Source organism: Synchiropus splendidus, chromosome 4 (genome assembly GCF_027744825.2).
Source record: "Synchiropus splendidus isolate RoL2022-P1 chromosome 4, RoL_Sspl_1.0, whole genome shotgun sequence".
NCBI lineage: Eukaryota > Metazoa > Chordata > Actinopteri > Syngnathiformes > Callionymidae > Synchiropus > Synchiropus splendidus.
The window spans coordinates 31,119,039-31,137,957 of record NC_071337.1 but is presented as its reverse complement, the minus strand read 5'-3'; the positions used below and the strand labels follow the sequence as shown (position 1 = coordinate 31,137,957).

At 40.4% G+C, this 18,919-nt stretch overlaps 2 protein-coding genes across 4 annotated transcripts; one reads left to right on the top strand and one right to left on the bottom strand.

Annotated features, from left to right (window-relative positions):
- Positions 1-3,052: 3,052 nt before the first annotated feature.
- Positions 3,053-14,966, top strand: slc6a18 (solute carrier family 6 member 18). The gene is made up of 13 exons (XM_053862873.1): positions 3,053-3,182; positions 4,155-4,295; positions 4,372-4,509; positions 5,455-5,636; positions 5,701-5,811; positions 5,880-5,992; positions 6,060-6,188; positions 6,654-6,810; positions 6,891-7,095; positions 7,167-7,326; positions 7,396-7,558; positions 7,833-9,046; positions 14,833-14,966. The coding sequence occupies exons 1-12, from the start codon at positions 3,053-3,055 to the stop codon at positions 8,049-8,051; spliced, it is 1,848 nt and encodes a 615-aa protein (XP_053718848.1). The 3' UTR covers positions 8,052-9,046; positions 14,833-14,966.
- Positions 6,569-18,381, bottom strand: tert (telomerase reverse transcriptase). Of its 3 annotated transcripts, XR_008414381.1 has the most exons (19): positions 18,128-18,381; positions 16,480-17,728; positions 15,998-16,187; positions 14,443-14,596; positions 14,166-14,333; positions 13,743-13,904; positions 13,016-13,117; positions 12,752-12,837; positions 12,203-12,319; positions 12,042-12,113; positions 11,769-11,951; positions 11,450-11,576; positions 10,587-10,648; positions 10,339-10,463; positions 9,551-9,688; positions 8,532-8,687; positions 7,866-7,936; positions 7,186-7,293; positions 6,571-7,116 (listed from the first exon to the last, which is right to left on the bottom strand). XR_008414381.1 is itself a non-coding variant. In XM_053862872.1 (16 exons), the coding sequence occupies exons 1-16, from the start codon at positions 18,341-18,343 to the stop codon at positions 8,584-8,586; spliced, it is 3,255 nt and encodes a 1,084-aa protein (XP_053718847.1). In that variant the 5' UTR covers positions 18,344-18,381; the 3' UTR covers positions 7,833-8,583. The 3 variants fall into 3 exon arrangements, 1 of the variants encoding a protein (XP_053718847.1); XR_008414380.1 differs by having other exon boundaries at positions 6,569-7,116; positions 7,866-8,687; XM_053862872.1 differs by lacking the exons at positions 6,571-7,116; positions 7,186-7,293 and having other exon boundaries at positions 7,833-8,687.
- Positions 18,382-18,919: the final 538 nt, after the last annotated feature.

Here is an 18,919-nt window from a genome sequence, read left to right as displayed (position 1 = left end):
GAACGCACCACCACTGTTGGCAACAGGAGGACACGAGTGTAAAAGCTGGAGGCAAGCCAAGCAGTTGACCTTTTTTAACCCACTGGGCCATAGAGGAAAAAATGCGACTTTAATCTTCATGTTCAGTGATTTCGACCTTGAGGAGTAAAAACACGAGACATTCTGTACTTTGGGTTAAGGAGTGTTCAACTCGCATATCTGAAATCAAATGGCACAAAAAAGTTGACTTGGCAACCATTTCACTTACAACTACGGTCGAGACCCACTTAAATGAGCAGAACAAACAGATTCTTACACAGCTGTACAAACTACTCTGTTCTTTTAACACAGCACCAACATTCACACCTGTTATCAATGAATCAAGCGAATCACAGTGGCATTTACGGAGTGATGGATCGGAGCCTACATTCTGTAGAGAGACTGGGTCAAGTCCGTGTCAGCACATCGCTGACTAGAATGTGGATGCATCTGCATGTACCGAGCTACTGAACAGGTGAAGTGAATGAATGCTGGCATGAAGAGTCTTTAGTACATGAAGAATGGTATCAGAGCATGCTGCCCTTAAATAAATAATGCCATTAAAAGTCCATAAATTAAAGGACTCATATCCAGCGAATAATAAATCAATTGATATTTCACAACCAGTTATTCGAGTAAAATGTATTAGCTTTTAATCAGTAGCGGCTACTCCCCGTACAGGAGTTAGAGGGACAGAAAGTGTTTGTGCACATGCAATATCAGTTAAAAATACATGAAATAAATAGTGTCTGCGTTTGTTCTCGGTGAAACATGAGGAGCACATCTTTTTATTTGTATCCAGGCCCTTGAGTCCCTGCTTTAACAATCATATATCACCAGCAGAATGCATAAATGAAATAACAAGCAGAATAGCACTGACATGGCGCATTACTCCACCAAGGAGCTCATCACACAAATCAACCAAGCCACGATACAGTGATTCTCTCCACGCTGTCGTTCCAGAGGCCTCTAGTCTTCCCTAGGAACCTGAACACGAGTGAATGAACAGTAACGTGTCCACAGTCTTGCTGTATGAATGTTGATTTATTTTCGGTCACATTCTCAAGGTTAGTCTTTTGTTGATATGAATGTTTCCTGTGTAGTAAAATAAAATAGTCATGTGAAGTAATTGTCCTCAACCTATGTGTTTTCTGGCCAGAGTCATTCACAACATGTTTGATATGTAGTCAAATTTGCTTTTATTCATTTGAAGTGCTATTCTATGAAGAAACAGAAAGGCACTGAGAGAGCGCACACCTCCTCTAAACAGCTTCAGTCCAGTCACTATATCCTGAAAATGGTCCCAAAGTTAAAGAACACTTTATAAAAGTTCTGGATCCAGAGAGTTACCCAGACACTTGCAAAATGTTTTTTTTATGATTTTGAAAACAGACAGACAGACAAACCAAGACTGTCAAAAACACAACCTCGTTGATGGAGGTAAGAAGTCCTCAAAAGGTACTGTACCTACAGCCTCAAGATGATCCGGACTGACTCAGGATATATATATATATATATATATTTAAAACATTACATATTTTAATCGCATTTAATTGTTTCATTTTAATTTAATTTAATTAAACAGTTTGCTCTCCAGACAACAGGGAACCTTTTAAGTGCAGGAGTTCCTGGTCCACTGATCACACTGATGCACAAGACACGTGGCAGCTAGGATGATAACAACAACAACAAACATGGAGGAATCCCCGAACAAAAGCAAACAAAAGCATCTGTTTGCTTTTGTTCAGGGATGTTTTCGCTACACAATTGCCAGGTTTCCACTACTCTGAATGTACTTGAAATTCTTACACAATTGAAATTCTTATACAAATATTTTCAAGACATTAAAAGAGATTTAGTTTAAATAAGGTGATATAAAAACTTGTATATAGCCACCATCGTGATTCATTGTGCTATTGTCAAACTGATGCAAAATAAACAATATTTTGTTATTTAAATGTATGTGTGGGTCCATCATTTGATTCAGTAATACACCAAATTCATTCAAATTTAAAAATGTGGCTTCACCTCTCCACTTCTTATTATATATATGTCTAGATAGATAGATAGATAGATAGATAGATAGACAGATAGATAGATAGATAGATGGATAGATCTATATATACCCTCAGACAATCAGGGTCAGGGCTGAGTAAACATCCAAGCATTCTTCATTGCGCTTCTGATTCAGTGAGGATGTGTTCCTTGCTACAGAATGTCCATGAATCAAAGCATTCTCCTTTCACCTCCATCAGCGAGTCCAGCCTCACTCCCAAAACATCTCTGGCCCTGCGGATCAGTTTATTGGCATCCGCTGCCCTCAGCGTGTTGCCCCAATGTACCACAGCATAGAGGATAGCACTGGGCACCACAGACTCATAGAACATTCTGAGCATAGTCCTGCAGATATTGAAAAACCTCAGCCACAGAGACGGCTCTGGGACTTCCTGTAGAGGGCGTCAAGTTTTCTTTTTCCAGTTTATTAGCCGTCAGTACCCCTAGATATTTGTAGTCCTCCACAGCGTCAACACTGACCGCCTTAATGACAACAGGAATGACAGGCACCTTGGTTTTCCCCTAGATTTTGGCCCCATTGGAGATGATTCTGTTCACGTCATGGGACAAAATTGTCCAAAACAGCCCTGTACTCAGTCTTATCATACTTACATACATCCAACTACAGCAGATCTACATCAAGTCCTGTACCATGTTTTTAGTGACACTAATTTTTTTGTCTACTGCTCACCACAGTGCACCTTTCCTGATGTGTTTTATTGATGGCTGCTTTAGGGCGCTGCAACATCCCAGCCACACACAGAAGTTATCCATTAATGCAAGCTTGGATTATCACACCCTTAAACAATCTTAGAGCTGTTAAATGTTTATGATTTATTTTCCATTGACTATCTGCTCAAATGGTGTCTTTATACTAGAACGAGGAGCCAATTGTAGGACAGCCCACCAGGGGGATGTAACCCTCAGTCCAAACTTTTAAAATTGGTCGATCCAGACACACGTTAGACCAGGAGACAAAATGGGACAAGAAGAGCCACCACGACCCCAATGGGACAACAAGATTCAGTACTTGTTAACATCCATCGGGTTTGCAGTGGGACTTGGAAATATTTGGCGTTTTCCCTACTTATGTCAAATCTATGGAGGAGGTGAGTCGGAATTCATTTTTCAGTTAACAAAAGTTAACTAAACTCTCATTTTGCTGTGAAAGGAATTGCAGCAGCCAGTTAGAATCCTGAATCCTATGGAATTTTGTAGTCATGAGGCTGTAACATAAGACTGTGTAAATGTTACAAAACATATATATATATATTTTTATGTAACAAGGATAATTTATTTGTACATCTCAAAACGGGGAAATATTTCTGCTGATAACCGATTAATCAAAAGTCAAGCAAAACCAACAGCACCATGGAGTTTCAATAATGTTTCCAATCTGCATTAAAACACAAAATTCCCTATTAATGTTGTTGTTCGTAGTACATATGTGTATAGTATTTTTTTTTAATCCTTGTCCAGTTCCTAATATTGAAGCCAATATAAAGCGCTACTATATTATATCATTCCTTTTATTTGAATCAGTGTACATTACATTTTATGTTGAAATATTTGATCATATTATAATGGTCTTTAAATTATCTCTAAAACAATTTGCATATTCATAAGTTTTGGCTATCATCTTAAAATACTTTATTTTCTTATTGTCTTAATATTTGATCTTTTCATAGTGTCTCACACTGACTAGTTACATTTTAACACTTCATTGTACCGATCTAATAGAAGCACTGTGCCAGACAATGTTAATGCACCGTTCTGTGTCATGAGGCAACTCTGTTTTATCTTTTCACTTCCTCATAGTTCCTAGTAAGTTATCTGGAGCCCCAGGATCACAAAACCCCAGACAATCAGGGTCAGGGCTGAGTAAACAGCCAAACCCATTAAGAGATCTGGTATTTTTGGTTAGGCAATGAGAGCCTCAGTGTGTGGCACTGCATGGACCAAACGCACAAAACAGTCGGTAAACACATCAGTCAAATTTCACTTGGAAAATACTAGGTAATACTAGCCTCTCATGCTATTGTGATTTAAAAAAAGACTGACGTTAGATGTTTTGTTTTCAGGCGCATTCCTCATTCCCTACCTGATAGCTCTGGTGTTCGAGGGTCTCCCCTTGCTCCACCTGGAGATGGCCGTGGGACAGAGGTTTCGCAAGGGTAGCATTGGAGTCTGGAACTCTATCTCTCCATATCTTGGAGGAGTTGGTGGGTAGATCTACAGAGAAAGAATAAACTCAACTTTCTGAAACACCGTCAGACATCATGCTTGCTGTGTCTGCAGGCATCGCTTCCCTGGTGGTGTCCTTTCTGGTGGGAATGTTCTACAACACCATCTTGGCTTGGGTCCTTTGGTACTTCTTCAACTCATTCCAGGAACCCTTGCCATGGAGTCAATGTCCCATCAATGAAAACTTTACAGGTGAAGTTGTACAGTCCAACAGCTAAAGTGCATCATTGCTCATGTTTGGGCCAAAACTGTTCATTACCAACAGCTCAATGTTACTTTACAGCGTCCCCGTGGCGCATGAATCATGACTTTATGAGAAGTGTTGGGTGGATGCATCAGCAATTTAGACTGAAATTGCCAGCTATGACCTGACAATTGGTGGTGACGGCTCAGTCAAATATCATACTTGTTTTTATGACTCTCAATGGTTCTAGGGCCATAACAGCATGTACAAACAACAATAACTGAATTACTACTTTTATGGTTATACAAGTGCCTGTGTTTTATGCTCTATGGGTTCGACAACAAAAAGGAGCAATAGCCTCAGATAGTGGCACTTTGAAAACCTTAAGTGGCAAATTGGCCGGTACAAGTTGTGTGACAAATTGCTCTGAACCAGAAGGGAATTCATGCAGCGGGGGCTCTTTATTTTCCCTCAATCTTCTACTCAGCATACATTGATACAGTATTTCTGTAACTGACTTATTTAGCAGTTCAAAGAAAATACCCTCCAATAATGCAATACTCCAAAAAAGAAAGCCCAGTTCAGGCCATCTCTGAACCCTTCGAATGGGCAATCATTTTTCCTGCACAACAGAATTTAACGTCAGTCACGTGTCATTTAATATTTTATATGGATTTTTTTTCCCCCCATTGGCATGCCTAAACATTAGCATAAGTCTCACCTCAAAAACTCCTGTGAGGGCTCAGCCCAGTACAGTTAACAGTCTAGACCCTGGCCTCTTTAAGGCAAATACGTGGAGACAACCACCCATGTTCAGACCTTGGACATGGACACACCTGTATCACACATGTAAAGCTAGCCGCATCTGACCACATGGTCAAAAGAAATGCTGAGACATAAGTGAAGGCTGTGCTGATGTGCTGTCTAATGCAATGAATACTCTCATCATGCAGAATACAACTTGGAATGCAAGAAGAGCACACCAGTCAATTACTTCTGGTACCGTGAGACCCTGAACATCACCTCCGATATTGAAATCAGTGGCTCCCTGCAGTGGAAAATGGTCATCTGCTTAGCTAGTGCCTGGACAGTGGTCTACATTTGTTTTATCAAAGGAATTAACTCAATGGGAAAGGTGAGCAAAGCAAAGAAAAGACCACCTTCAGTGTTGTACCCCTTCAATTCTTGTTGTCTTCTAGGCTGTATACGTGACTGCCACCTTCCCTTACTTGGTGCTAACCATTTTCCTGGTGCGGGCCCTGACTCTGCCGGGGGCGACAGATGGACTGGTGTATCTTTTCACCCCCAAAGTCAGTTTGTAGAGATAGGATCACTCCCTGATTCATAACTCTATAAAAACATATTTCCCCTCTTTCAGTGGGATGTACTGATGAACCCGCAGGTTTGGCTGGATGCTGCCACGCAGATCTTCTTTTCTCTCTCCGTGGCCTTTGGTGGACTGATTGCATTTGCTAGTTACAGTGAGGAAAAGTAAGAGACACAAGACACCCGCTGTTTTACAACAACTTGTGCTTGAGCTTCGCCTCGTCTCTGTCAGAAACGACTGTGAGAGGGATGCGGTCGTCGTCGGGATAATCAACAGTGCCACATCTCTTTATGCCTCCATCTCTATTTTCTCCATCCTGGGGTTTAAAGCAAACAACGCCCTCAATGCGTGCCTGGATGAGTAAGTTGAAACGAAAATAGTCGGAACACTGGAAATGAAATATCAAAAGGACTTCCAAAAAAATAGTCAAAGTTTCTAAATAAAAAAACATGTCATTATTGAGAATCACTGAAACACAGTTAACAGGCAATTGATGTCGTGAAACTGCAGTTGTCAACAACTGACAACAACCACTTGACTGATGACATTTTTTTTAAATCCAAACTAGTGACAACTGCTGCTCTCCTTTTTGTTTTGACCATTTAAAAGCAAGGACTCTTGAAAGGACTATGACATTACATTGTGGGCTCATGAGGGTGGTCAGCCAAGTCGTCACCATCACTGTAGCCAATAATCTGGGTCCTAGTGGCATCATGTAACTGCTTTGTTTTGCTTTTTTGTATATTTTTATGTATGTGAAGTTTCACTAAAGGTTCACTAAACTCTCTCTCTGTTGAAATCACCCCTCCCTTTCTTCTCGTGCAGGAACATCATAGCTTTGACTAATCACTTTGAGTGGCCTGACCAGAACATCACAGTGGAGAACTATAACTACTGGGAGAAGTATTTAAATCAGACATGGCCTGAAGAATTCGCCAACGTACCGCTGAAAGAATGTGACCTGAATGATTTCCTTGACCAGGTTGCTGCTCACTCCCTTCTTGTAGTTTGACTCTGTACAGGACATGCTCAGCAGCCAAAGTATTTCTCTTGCCTCCCCAGAGCGCTTCAGGAACCGGCCTGGCCTTCATTGTGTTTACTGAAGCAGTGCTGTCGATGCCAGGCTCCCAGGTGTGGGCCATTCTGTTCTTCGTGATGCTCTTCAGCTTGGGACTCTCCTCCATGTTTGGAAACTTGGAAGGAGTTCTCACTCCCATAAATGACCTCAATTTGGTGCCAAAGTGGCTCCCTAACGAAGCATTGACAGGTACTGAGAATTCAACCGAGACTGAAATGGAAACAAATGTTACATTTTATTTCCTAAATCTCTTTCACCAGGATTGATCTGCTTATTTACCTTTGCCATCTCTCTCATCTTCACCCTGGGATCTGGGAACTACTGGGTGGAGGTCTTCAATGGCTACGTGGGCTCCGTACCTCTGCTCATTATCGCCTTCTTTGAGATCTTTGGAGTCATTTATGTGTATGGAATGAAAAAGTACGTTTCTGAGCTGGATGGTATGTACTTATACACAGCAGAGGTCTGCCATAATCCATTTCCTTTCAGTTTCAGCGAAGACATCTACTACATGACTGGAAGGAGGCCCAATATCTACTGGAAGGTGTGCTGGATGGTGATCAGCCCGCTGATGCTCCTCACTGTGCTGGTGGCATACGTCATTCTCCAGGCACAGAAGCACCCAACTTACCCTTCCTGGAACCCTTTTTATGTAAGCCATGCTTCTAAACACATCTTTTACAGGATTGTTCAACAGTATTGAATCATTTGAAATTAAAAAAAAAAGTCAACCATAGTTTGAAGTTGCTTTACAAGCTTTCAAAATCAAACTTAAATACAAATAACTTCAATGTGATAAATGTAGCAACCATTATACCAGATCTTTCAAGTCAGCATGCAGTATGTACTGTCCCTGTACGCACCTTTCCGAGATCGACAGCCACTGAAAAATACAAATATGTTTCTCTGCCTTTTATTTTCTGCAGTCTGAGTTCCCTAAAACGGAGACAAAGCCTTACCCAGACTGGGTGTTTGCCATCATAGTGCTCCTCTCCTCCGTGCCTGTGGTTTCCATTCCATTGGTGGCGCTCTACAAAGTCATATGCTGGGGAGTCAGGAGGCATTCCAAAAAAAGGGAACTAAGCCCATATGACAACCACGGCTTCGACAGTGACTTACAGGAATACAAGCGGCAAGGTGTTTAGAGACACAAACTCATTTGGACAGTTCCTCTGATTTTCATGACTGTAGTTTTATAATTGAATACTTCTTTTATACACATCCAAATAACAGACCAAAAGGCAAAATCTTTCATGGACACAGGTATGTACAAGCACAGTGTGAGAAAAGAGTCAAGAGATGATTGTGATTCTGAGATCCGACTTCAGCTAAGTACGAGGTGGTGGCGCTGGCACTTTTTTCACGGAAAAGTACTGCAAAGTGTAAATCAAAGTCCAAACAACCATGAGCGTCTTTCGTGGACACTTTTCCGCCATCTTCATTCCTCCTGCAGCTAGAGTTATTGTTTTATAAGTGATTCATATTTTCGGAGCTGATAAGAAGGTAATTGTTTTGTTTTGAAACACAGCCAAACAACCCTTATCCACTGAAACCACAAGATGATGTGAAGGAATCCAAGTAGAAGAGTAAGTTTAAAGAGTACTCCGTAAAGGGTGATTCCATACCAATTCCTGTCTGCTGCTGTGGTCCTTTCGTTCTAAACACGTTGGTGCCAGTCTAAAACAAGCAGGCCAAAAAGTCCACTGGGGTCTTGGACTGAGTCACCTGTCTGACTATGGCCACCCTTAGATCTCCAAGACGCTGCTCCAGGCTGCGCTTCCCTGTCAGGGTCAATGACAACACAAGTTACAGATTGAAAAAAAAAAAAGGCTAAAATGACTCTTGTAAAATGAAAAATGCAGTCAATGGCTCCTCTGCCGATTTATGGGTTTGTCCTAGTGGTTCACCTTTACAACATGCACACAGTTAAGTCGCTTTATGCTTCCAATTTTGAAGAGTGACATAATGTCTGTAACTGCACAGTTTCTAATGACTTTGGTTTGCATTGAATCTGGGGCTTTGTTCTGCACAAATAAAGGTATAAATACATGTGTACGTGTAGAATACATGTTTCATGTGCTCAATCCAGAACCTTGCCTACGTGCCACAACCAGATTCCAGGATGTTTCATTTACTTTAGGTGAGTTTGCGAGCTTCATGGTTGAGCAGCGTGCCAAGTTGGAGAGAAGCAAAATCGATAAGCATCTGATGATGTAAACAATGCAAGCAAGCAAATGAAGGCCAAATATATTTCATTGATGCGACTTATTCAACTGGATCTATATACAGTGGTGCATGCGTTCTTCTGCGCACTAATGGCAGGTCTTCTAAATATTAATTAGATGGCATGATGGTTTATTTATTTACTTTTTGTTCTGTTTCGAACACATTCTCTGTCATTTGTTGATTTTGTTATTGAGCTCTGTCATACTGAATCCAGTAAAAATATAATTTGCATTTTTTTCTGTCAGTATAATGCAGCCACACATTTGGAAACAGACAGCTTTTCCATTGTGTTAAATTTTAAGGGGGTCTGAAAACTTAGGAAACAGTCGGACCAAAGGGCAACTTCTGGCCACACACTTAATATGAGTAAATCAGTCGGTATGTCTGAAATCATTGTAAATACACTTTTGATACGTACATTTGCGGAGGTGCAGAAGAACATCCTTGTACATGCTGCGGTGTTTAGACATCATCATCACAAATGAGTTGCAGAAAATCAGCTCCACAGCTTCATACTGCAGCATGCCTGTCTGGCTCTTGCAACCCAACATCTCACCTGCAAAGACAGCCAACAAGAAGTTGCAAGAAAAGAATTCATTGCTGAAAAGTCAAGGCCACAAGCAACTTTTCAGTGAGATCTTTTAAAACTAGCCCAGACAGCTGTTCTTAACCTAGATATCTGGGTATCCTTTGCATTTTCAAGTTGTTTCTTTGATCTTGTATTGTATTCCTTTGAGATTGTGTTTTACTTCTTTTGCTGCTGCAATTGTGGAAGTCCTCTCTTGTGACTAATAAAGGAACCTAATCTCCACCCAATGGGGAAAAAAATGCTTAACTACAAGCTATTATCAGTTTAATTTCTCAAGCATATACATGTGGCTGCAAGAAAAGATATCAAGACTATAGCAGTCAGGTAGACCTCAAATCAAATACTAGTAACTAACAGAAGCTTCATAATGATGTGGACATACATCAGTGTAAATACTGCCAATTAAAGTGCTCCTCGTGCGCATGGATACGACTCCTGTCATAATTAAACGTAAAAGTTTAGTGGAATTTACATGACACAGAATATGCATGCGCCTCCCAAGTCTATAACAATGACAGAAATGTATTTTCACTCATCGGCTCTAACACTTGAATGTTACGATGACAAGCATTGACAGGCAAGACAATGAATTTAAGGACGAAAATGCATGTTGTTGCCTTTGTTGCTCAGTCTGATCAGCCTGTTGGTGTAGTGGGCCATATCCTGAATCATGTTCAGGAAGTAGCGGGGATTCTTCGAAACAGTCTGGCCAAAGGGCAAACTCTGGGCACAAACATGGAACCTGGTGAGAGCAGATCAGAAAATAAGTGGCTAAAGCTATGCTTAGATTCAACTAAAAGATACTTCTAAACCAAGTACAATTATGACAAACAATAAAAAAAACGAGAATTTGACGCAGTCATACCTGCATGCATGAAGTAACACCAAGTGGTAGACGTTCTTGTACACCGTTTCCAGTGAGTTGGTCTGCAATATAAAAGTTTTTATTTCATGAGACTGTGCAGGCAATAAATCAATCAACACAAAAGTGTTGTTGCTTCGGTGACACAGAATCATCTTTGGTGGTTGCACTGTCCCCCTGTGGCCCTTGTGTTGTCAATGTTAAGGAGAAAAAAGTGCCTGCTTTCCCTTTCAAAATGTTTGACATTATTGTACAGCCCATTATTGTCCATCTTGAAACTGGAGACCATTTAGACTGGGACTGGGTAATGATTAATGATTATTAACAATAATTAACAATGATCTTACATCAGCTGAACTTGACCTACATCAGCTATGTTTGGTAGGAAATCATGAGGCTAAAGATTACAGCATCATCACGATTACATGATAGCAAAAAACTGGTCAAGACTTTGCTTTATCTTTCGATGCATAAATTACTAGGTGTAGAAATCCATAAAGAATCTTATCACTCATCAAACATGCCTCTTCAAAACGATTCCAAATCATGACATTGCAGAACTTGCAATGATCTGGCAGAGACTCACAATGATGCACATACATATGGACAGACTATTTGTTTCACTTAAGCACCAGAAGAAAAGCCATTTGCTGTTTCATGATGCCCACTCAAGGGGTTTAGAAGTAAGTGTGCTTTGGGAAAGAGGCATTAATGAGTCAACTTACCATTCAGTCATGAGTGACTAAATAGGTGACACAGTGAGTTTATTTTCAAATATTGGCACATCCGTGAGGTCGATGCAAAGAGTTGTTATCAATTCAACCACAAAAAGTTTCAGCAGACTGTTCTACTGAAACGTTCCTAACCTTTAAGTCCACGAAGACAGAATGACATTTGAGTCTGATGATGCCCATCAATTTTCTTCTCATCTGTTGACCGGGTGAGATGACAGAGCCCAGGGTGAGAGTGTAGCGTAGAGACAGACCTGCATAGCTGTGAAACCAAGAGGTAAAAGAAACAAGTTGCCGACGTGTTAAATGAGGCTCAGAGTATCAGATCAACATCAAGTTGTCAATCAGAATCTTTATGACCAAGCTCAAAGTACAGTTTAGAAAGTCATAAAAACCTCAATACGTTTCATGGATAAATGACTGAGCGAAAATGGTGAGGGACAGGAAGCCACACCTGGAGTAATCCTTATAGACTTCCAGCGATTTTGTGTCAAGAAGTAAACCACACCAGGGGAAGAGAGAGTGATAGGGCAGCGTGGTAATGCCATGATGGGACCATGTGGACGCTTGGAAGTTTGCCACCACCTTCTGCGGGTTGGCTACAAGGCCATACTCAGGCACCCCATCAAACAAGGTCCTACAGAAAGCACAATACAGTTCATATTGTCATTCAAAAATTACATGTCATTCCACAAATAGATGTTCGCGTTACCAAGTTATAACATACATGAGAAAGGATTTGGCTCTCCATTTTTCCGTGGTGATCAGCAGGAAATCATCGATCAGCCTCATGAAACACCTTCACACAGAGAGAGAAAATTCATTGTAAAGAATCAGCTCCCTCCGCTGGTGGCATGACACAATTACAACTAAAAACTTCACACGCACACTTTGTCTTTCGGAAAATCTTTAAAGAGCGTGTTCTCCATGTGACCGTAGCAGAGGCAGCACAGAAGACTTGACACAAGAGACCCCTGAGGAATCCCTTGACACCGACGATACATTCTGAAAAACAAACAAAAACCAGGACATCATGGATTTGTCTCAAAGAACACTTCAAAATTAATTACATGTCATTTGGTTTACATAAAAAAAAAAGGTGGATTAAAAATAAAATCATCATATGCATTCAAGAAAAGCTACTTAACATAAACAGCGACACAGCACTATAACTTCCTCTCAGCATTTGGCAATGTGACGCTTCAATGTTAAAAATATCACGTTCTTGAACTGATGATTAAATATTGAACGTGATGACAATCTTCCATGGTGCCTCTGGGCACGGCCGCACGCTTAGATATAAAAAAAAAAAAAAAGCTTTCTTCTGAAAAGAAAATTTTTGCACTAACTTTGAAAACTACTATGAATACTACTACCAGTAGTTAAAAACAGCAGCTGTCTCAACACAATAAAACACTGAAAAGGAGGAATGTTTACCTCTTCCCGTGCTGGATAATGTTCCCTGTAAGCATTTGTGTAAAGAACTCCAACTGCTCTTTGACATAGTGACCTGAAGAGAAATGCTGGAAATAAAAGAGACGGTTGGACAGGCGTATTTAACTGTTCCTAGACTGGGAGATTGCATTGTTGAAGCAGAGAAGCACAAGAAACATACACAAATATAAAGCAATAAGCTAGTATCTAGAAAAGCAGGCAAACACATTCATTATCTATCTCCATTCCAACACACAAGGTTCTGACCTGCTCCACCAGAATGGCATGGTGAGCTGTCTTGCTTCTTTGCAGTGAGGCAACAAAGTTTTTCATGCTGGGTGTGCCTGCAATTTCGTCAACGATGTTCGCCTATAGGAACAAACGCAACGATCTGTTACATTTATAGCCTCCATTTCTGTCAGACCGGCCAACAGTAGTTCATTTTCCACTATGTGCGTGACTGTTTCAAAGACTCATCCTGTAGAACTTTAATGTCATCAACTATTTTGGGGTTCCTGTTTCAGAATTGCACTTGCAGTACATCAAATGTGAATCAGCTGGGGATTTAGAGGGGCAGCTACACTGCAGAACTCTGTTTTCCTAGGCCTAGGATCAGCAGATGATTCATCTTCACTTTACTTATTATTACTCTTATAGATCTTGTACTCTATATACTCTATATATACTCTTATGTGTATATGGTAAAGTAAGAACATAAAGGGTGTCCATCAAGTCGTCCTTTAAAAATGTACTGCAAAGGATGAGATCCCAACTAGATTTGTACTTTTGTACTGAATGGCTTTTGATCTCATTCCATGGACATAATGATAAAGAAAGGTAATGTAAAAAGTCGTAAACAAAATGGTTGTTACTTCTTCAATTGAATTGTGCTAACATTCATTTAATTCATTTAGAAATTGATAACAAACAACTTAATGAAACACTCCAACAATAAAAGTATAAGTCAATACTGACCATGCTTGAATGACCTCACCTTTAGTTCAAAGGACCTCCGAATACCTTCATGGGAGTCGGCCCAGATTTTAACAAACGTACGTATGTTGAAGTCTTTGTCATCGACGGAGGCCAGCGCCTGACCTATGACTTCTTGGAGTTTCTTGTGAGGAAGACTGTTGTAAGCCCCACTCACATCCACCTTATCCAGTAAAAAAAACAAAGAAGGGAGAGATTTAAAACAGAGATGACCTTCCCGTGACATTTAAGATTTGCAAAGCATAGTGAGTTTTGTGTCGTGTAGTATCGCACTTTTTTTTTTAAACCAAGTAATAGTTCTCCCTGAAGAATAGTTTGTACTAAGTTGAAATTATGTCAGCTACCCTTTCTGAAATCCATTCATTTTATAATGTAACAGCTTTTCCTTCTCACTGCTACACAATTAAATACAAAATGCAGATACCTTTACAAAGTAAAAAGGTTCCACTCTCTCCTTCTTCAATGGAGCAAAGGAAGACAGCACTTTGTGAATTCCACTCATTCCCCAAACTGTTGAACCCAGAAGGGATGGAGACGATTTCACACAAGCTAGCAAGATGGCTTTTAGGTCCTGCAGACGCATTCTGTGAAACTGCAGAAGAAAAACTACATCACAAAATAATAATTTCCACGAAACACTCTTCATTGACAATTACAAGCAGAAGCAAGCATCAGAGGGAGAGGGAGTGTAATAGTTGTACCTTTGTTTTGGCGTCAGCTCCAACGACAGCAGTGATTGCTCTCATTCCGTCTGTCTTCGGAATGAAGCGAAGGCGGGAGATCACTGTTGTACTGGGGAGGGACATCACTTCATCAGGGGCCAGCTCTTCAATCTGGCATTCAGAAACATGGTTTCTAAAAAGAGAAAAAATATAAAAGCTTTCAAGAGCGAAAATCTCCAGCAAAGAATCCTAAGAACTTAGACACAATCAAACCCAGTCCGCAGTGACGAAAGCACTGAATCCTCACCCCTAGACAGACTGTGAAAGTGCGTATATTCTGTGTACTGAACGCTTTAACTGATGGCTAAAAACTCCCAAAATTGAATCATCTGTCACCATCTGTTCATAAGTGTGTTATTTTGAACACAGACAGAACCTCCATGGAGGACAGACACGCAATCCAGACAATTCCTGTGGACCTTGAGCGAGAACATCAACAAGACCGATTACTTAATGAAGCGTCAGAACATGACATAAAGAAAGGGTCACCCACATGACATGAAGTAAGTAATCCAATCTCCAATGAATGACAACCTAAGTTTACTTGTTTGGCAAGACGCCTGATTCTCTTAAAATGGAAACATGTCTCACCCCCTTCCCATGTACAATGCACAAAGGAAACTGTGTTGAATTTGTTAAGTTACAGATGCTTAGGTTCACATTGAAAGCTTTAGATATTGAGAAAATGTGGCGACCATTGTTATTGTTGATTGATACCCTTGACCTGGTTGAGGATAATGGCTGAAGGTTCACTATAATACAAACTAACCCTGAACTTATTTTTTTTTTTCTTCTTCAAATCCATTTATTTTTATTCATTGATATGTTTATTTAATTATTCACTGTTAGTTATGCATTTATTTAATTTCCACATTTTTAATTATCTTAATTTAGTACAGGGATAGAAAGGAAGGGAGAAGGTGGGGGGGGGCTATTTACATAACAAAATTGAGATCATCACCTTATGTTGTTTTGTTGCGTTTTCTTTTCGTTTTGCCCAATAAAAATTTTGCAGATTGTATAGCAGATTTTGTATAATTGGCGATTTCCTAAAAAAGAAATTAAAACTGTGGGGAAAATGAAATCTATAAAAACCATGATTACATGATGTTGCAGAATTAAACACATATTTAAAAAAAAAGTGAGAGGAAGGCAAAAAGTATTTCTTGGTATTTGAATATAATCGATTCTCTGTTGTATAACAGCTGTTGCGATGCTGAACCTCCAACGAAGATGGATGATGCCAGCAACAGTACAAAGGAAAATTTTGCATCCCCCCCACCCCAAAAAAAACATACAAGACATATTAATGTGCACAATTTTGAGGAATAATGTATGCCATTAAATTACAACCTTAGATTAGTCTGTAACTGTAATCAGTTCCATTTCACTTGCCTTGATTTCAGGCTTGCCATGCTTACCCTTAAGAAATCGCACCGTAGACCAGGTGAGCATCTGTATTGCTCTTAAAAGTATGTGAATATATCTTTCAATGCCATAATGTGCGCACATTCCATCTTCAGCGTGTGTATACCTGAAAGCCAAGTCTCGCAATTTGGGCCAGACATCGTGGCGATAGAACTTCAGAGCGTTCTTCTGGTTGACACCCTCAGTCACATAGAAGCAACACCTTACCAAGCCAGTCACATAACCTTCAAGTAGCCAGCCCAAAAACTGACCCAGGAGCCGTGTGCGATATGCAAGCTCGCTGGGTGGGATCCTGCCTAAAGAGAAAGAGCGAGCATTAGAATAGGAACAGATTGTCATTTGGATATCTCTCCTACAACTATATTATAACATTATTGTTAAATACCGCAAGTCAGACCTTTTCTTTTTAACACTACTCTCTTTATAAATTTACAACAAGCAATCTCTCTTAAACTTGGGCATTTTAACTACAGAATTTACTTTGCAGGGTAGTCACATTTTATGGTGAGTAACTACTCAAACGGTGGCCAATGTACTCTATAAAAGAGTCTAAACTGGCTTAACAATTAACATTGTTCTCGTGAATACCTGTCTTACTGATCTTCAACCAGTTGCAATCATTCACTTTCATCTTCCACATGAGTTCTCCTATAGATATCATCTCAAACTTCCCTCTGCGCAGGAAACTGCTGACTCTTGCGTAGAAATGTCGTTGATTGTCCTCTGAGCCCCAGAGTTCAGGGGGAATCACAGTGGCTAGGCACTCCCTCACAAACAGGTACACACGATGAGGTGAGCAGCACTGGCGAAGGAGTAAGTTCAAGTCCTCGTTTCCATCGCTTGTCTTCTTCACTAGTGGACACATCTTCTGTAGGAGCCTCCTGTAAGAACATTTCTTGTGCTGGCTGAGTAGCTTGGTAAAGAACGGGACCATGTAAAATAAGCGCCTGGGTAATTTCCTCTGGTTTTTCTCTTGTTCTTTGAGATAATCTGGACCTTTGAGGAAAATTATTCGGACCAAATCTTCTCCGAGCAGTCGTCTAGATGCTTCCCCAACCTTCTTCTTCTTGTTAAGGATGAACGCACACATTCCAGTGCCTCCATAAACAAAGCCCAAAGTGCGAATGAAGTATTGTGAGGGAGGCAAAGTTTTGGTAGGCACTGATTTTGAGACATTTTCTTCGTTCCCAGTTAAAATTGAGGTGTGAGGAGATTTGTTAGAAGCAGATCCTTTGTCGTAAACCAGATCACATGCAGCCGCTGAATCTGTGGATAAACTTTGGTCTATACTGGTGGCCTCATACTGATCTAATCGCCTCCTTTTTTTGGAATGTTCAGTAGTTTCATCTTCATTCATTTGATATCTCTTCCTTTTCATCTGAACAATTCTGTCATCCATAACTGCACATGCCTGACTATCAAGGCATTGTTTCCCTCTCAGAGTGTTACGACCTCCAAACGGAGCTTTGTTCTTTGTCCGGGATCGGGATTGTAGGCTGAATCCAGGCAGTAGACTGGTGGGTGGGACTTGGTCATAGGCAGGCACACCACACACTTGAAACAAACATGTTGGAGGGACTGCTACGAATATAGAGCAGTTCTCCAGAAGACACCGCGTCACATCTGTACCCAGACGCGTAATGACCTTCGTCCACAGGTCACTGCCAAAAATGTAGGCTGCATTTTGAGACAAATTACTTTGGAACGCAAAGCAGTTTCCAGTCTGCTCTCCTTGGGTATTAAACTTGAAACCATAGCCATATGTTAAGATGTTTCTTTTCCGTTTCCTCTTCAAAGTGTTCAGGATGAAAGCCAGAAGCTCTGACACAGAACAGATCTGTAGAAACCATAAAACAGTTTAAGCAAACAATGACTACAAAGACCATAAGGCAACATCTCAATTTAATTTAAACCATATACTATACAGATTATACTGTATATCACATAACAATACAGAGTGGAACACCCAAAAGGTTCATCACACGTCTGGTCGTCGCAACAAATAACAATGCACCATAAACACCAAGAAAGATGCTTATATTACAATTATTCCTATTGTTTTGTGCTGTGTAACTTCGATATCACACCACAGGACAGCAGCGAGCACCAAGCTCGAATCACGACTCCAGTGAGACTTACAGTGGATGCAGCCAAATGTTCGGTCTTTGTAAGACTGTTTTTTCACAAAGGTAGTTCCAGCCGTAGCTGAAATACCAGCAACAATACTGACACTTACCTGTTTGCAGCTTGGTTCCTGTAATGTAATCTTGTCGTAGCAAACAAACGTTTCAGTAACGAATGCTTTGAAGCGATTTGAGTCAGACTCCTCCACAAGAACCAACGGACGTCCTTCTGAAAACACTATCCTCTTTGAGAACCCCTCCAGAGTCTCGACTTGTGGATACATCGAGCGGAGAATGCCGACAACTCGGGATAAATCAGTTGAGCACATGTTTTTTTGTAATAAATATAGCAATACATGCAAATAAATCCCCGCGCTGCCACCAATGACGCCTGAAACAGCCGCATCCAATGAGCGAGTAGTTTACTACAGCGCGTCCAATCAGGAGTTATGTTACTGGCAGCACGTGGCCACTGACAGAAAGAAAATAGAAGAAAAAAAAAAAAGAAACCGCGTGCGTGTATGTGTGACGGATTGATGTGATATGATGTATATATTGATCGTCATTTGTTTAGGATGGTTAGGTTAAGGGTGAGAAGACGGGGGAAACATTATGTAAATAAGAAATATTCTCAGCAAAAGTCTGAACAAGGAAAGAATTTGTGTGCCCGAGCGTGTCTTTAAACGTAGACAAAATCGAGACATTTTTACGTCTTTTGTTCTAAGAGAAGTCAGCGTGATCTACCACCATTTGTATTTGCAAATTACGCTAAAGTAGTCCATTTAGTGTAGATCCGAAATTTGACATAAGTTGATCATAAATAACATAATGCGCCGCTCATGTTACTAATAGTAATAATAAAAAAAACCATAAATGTATTAAATGTGAGACAGACAGGAGTTGGG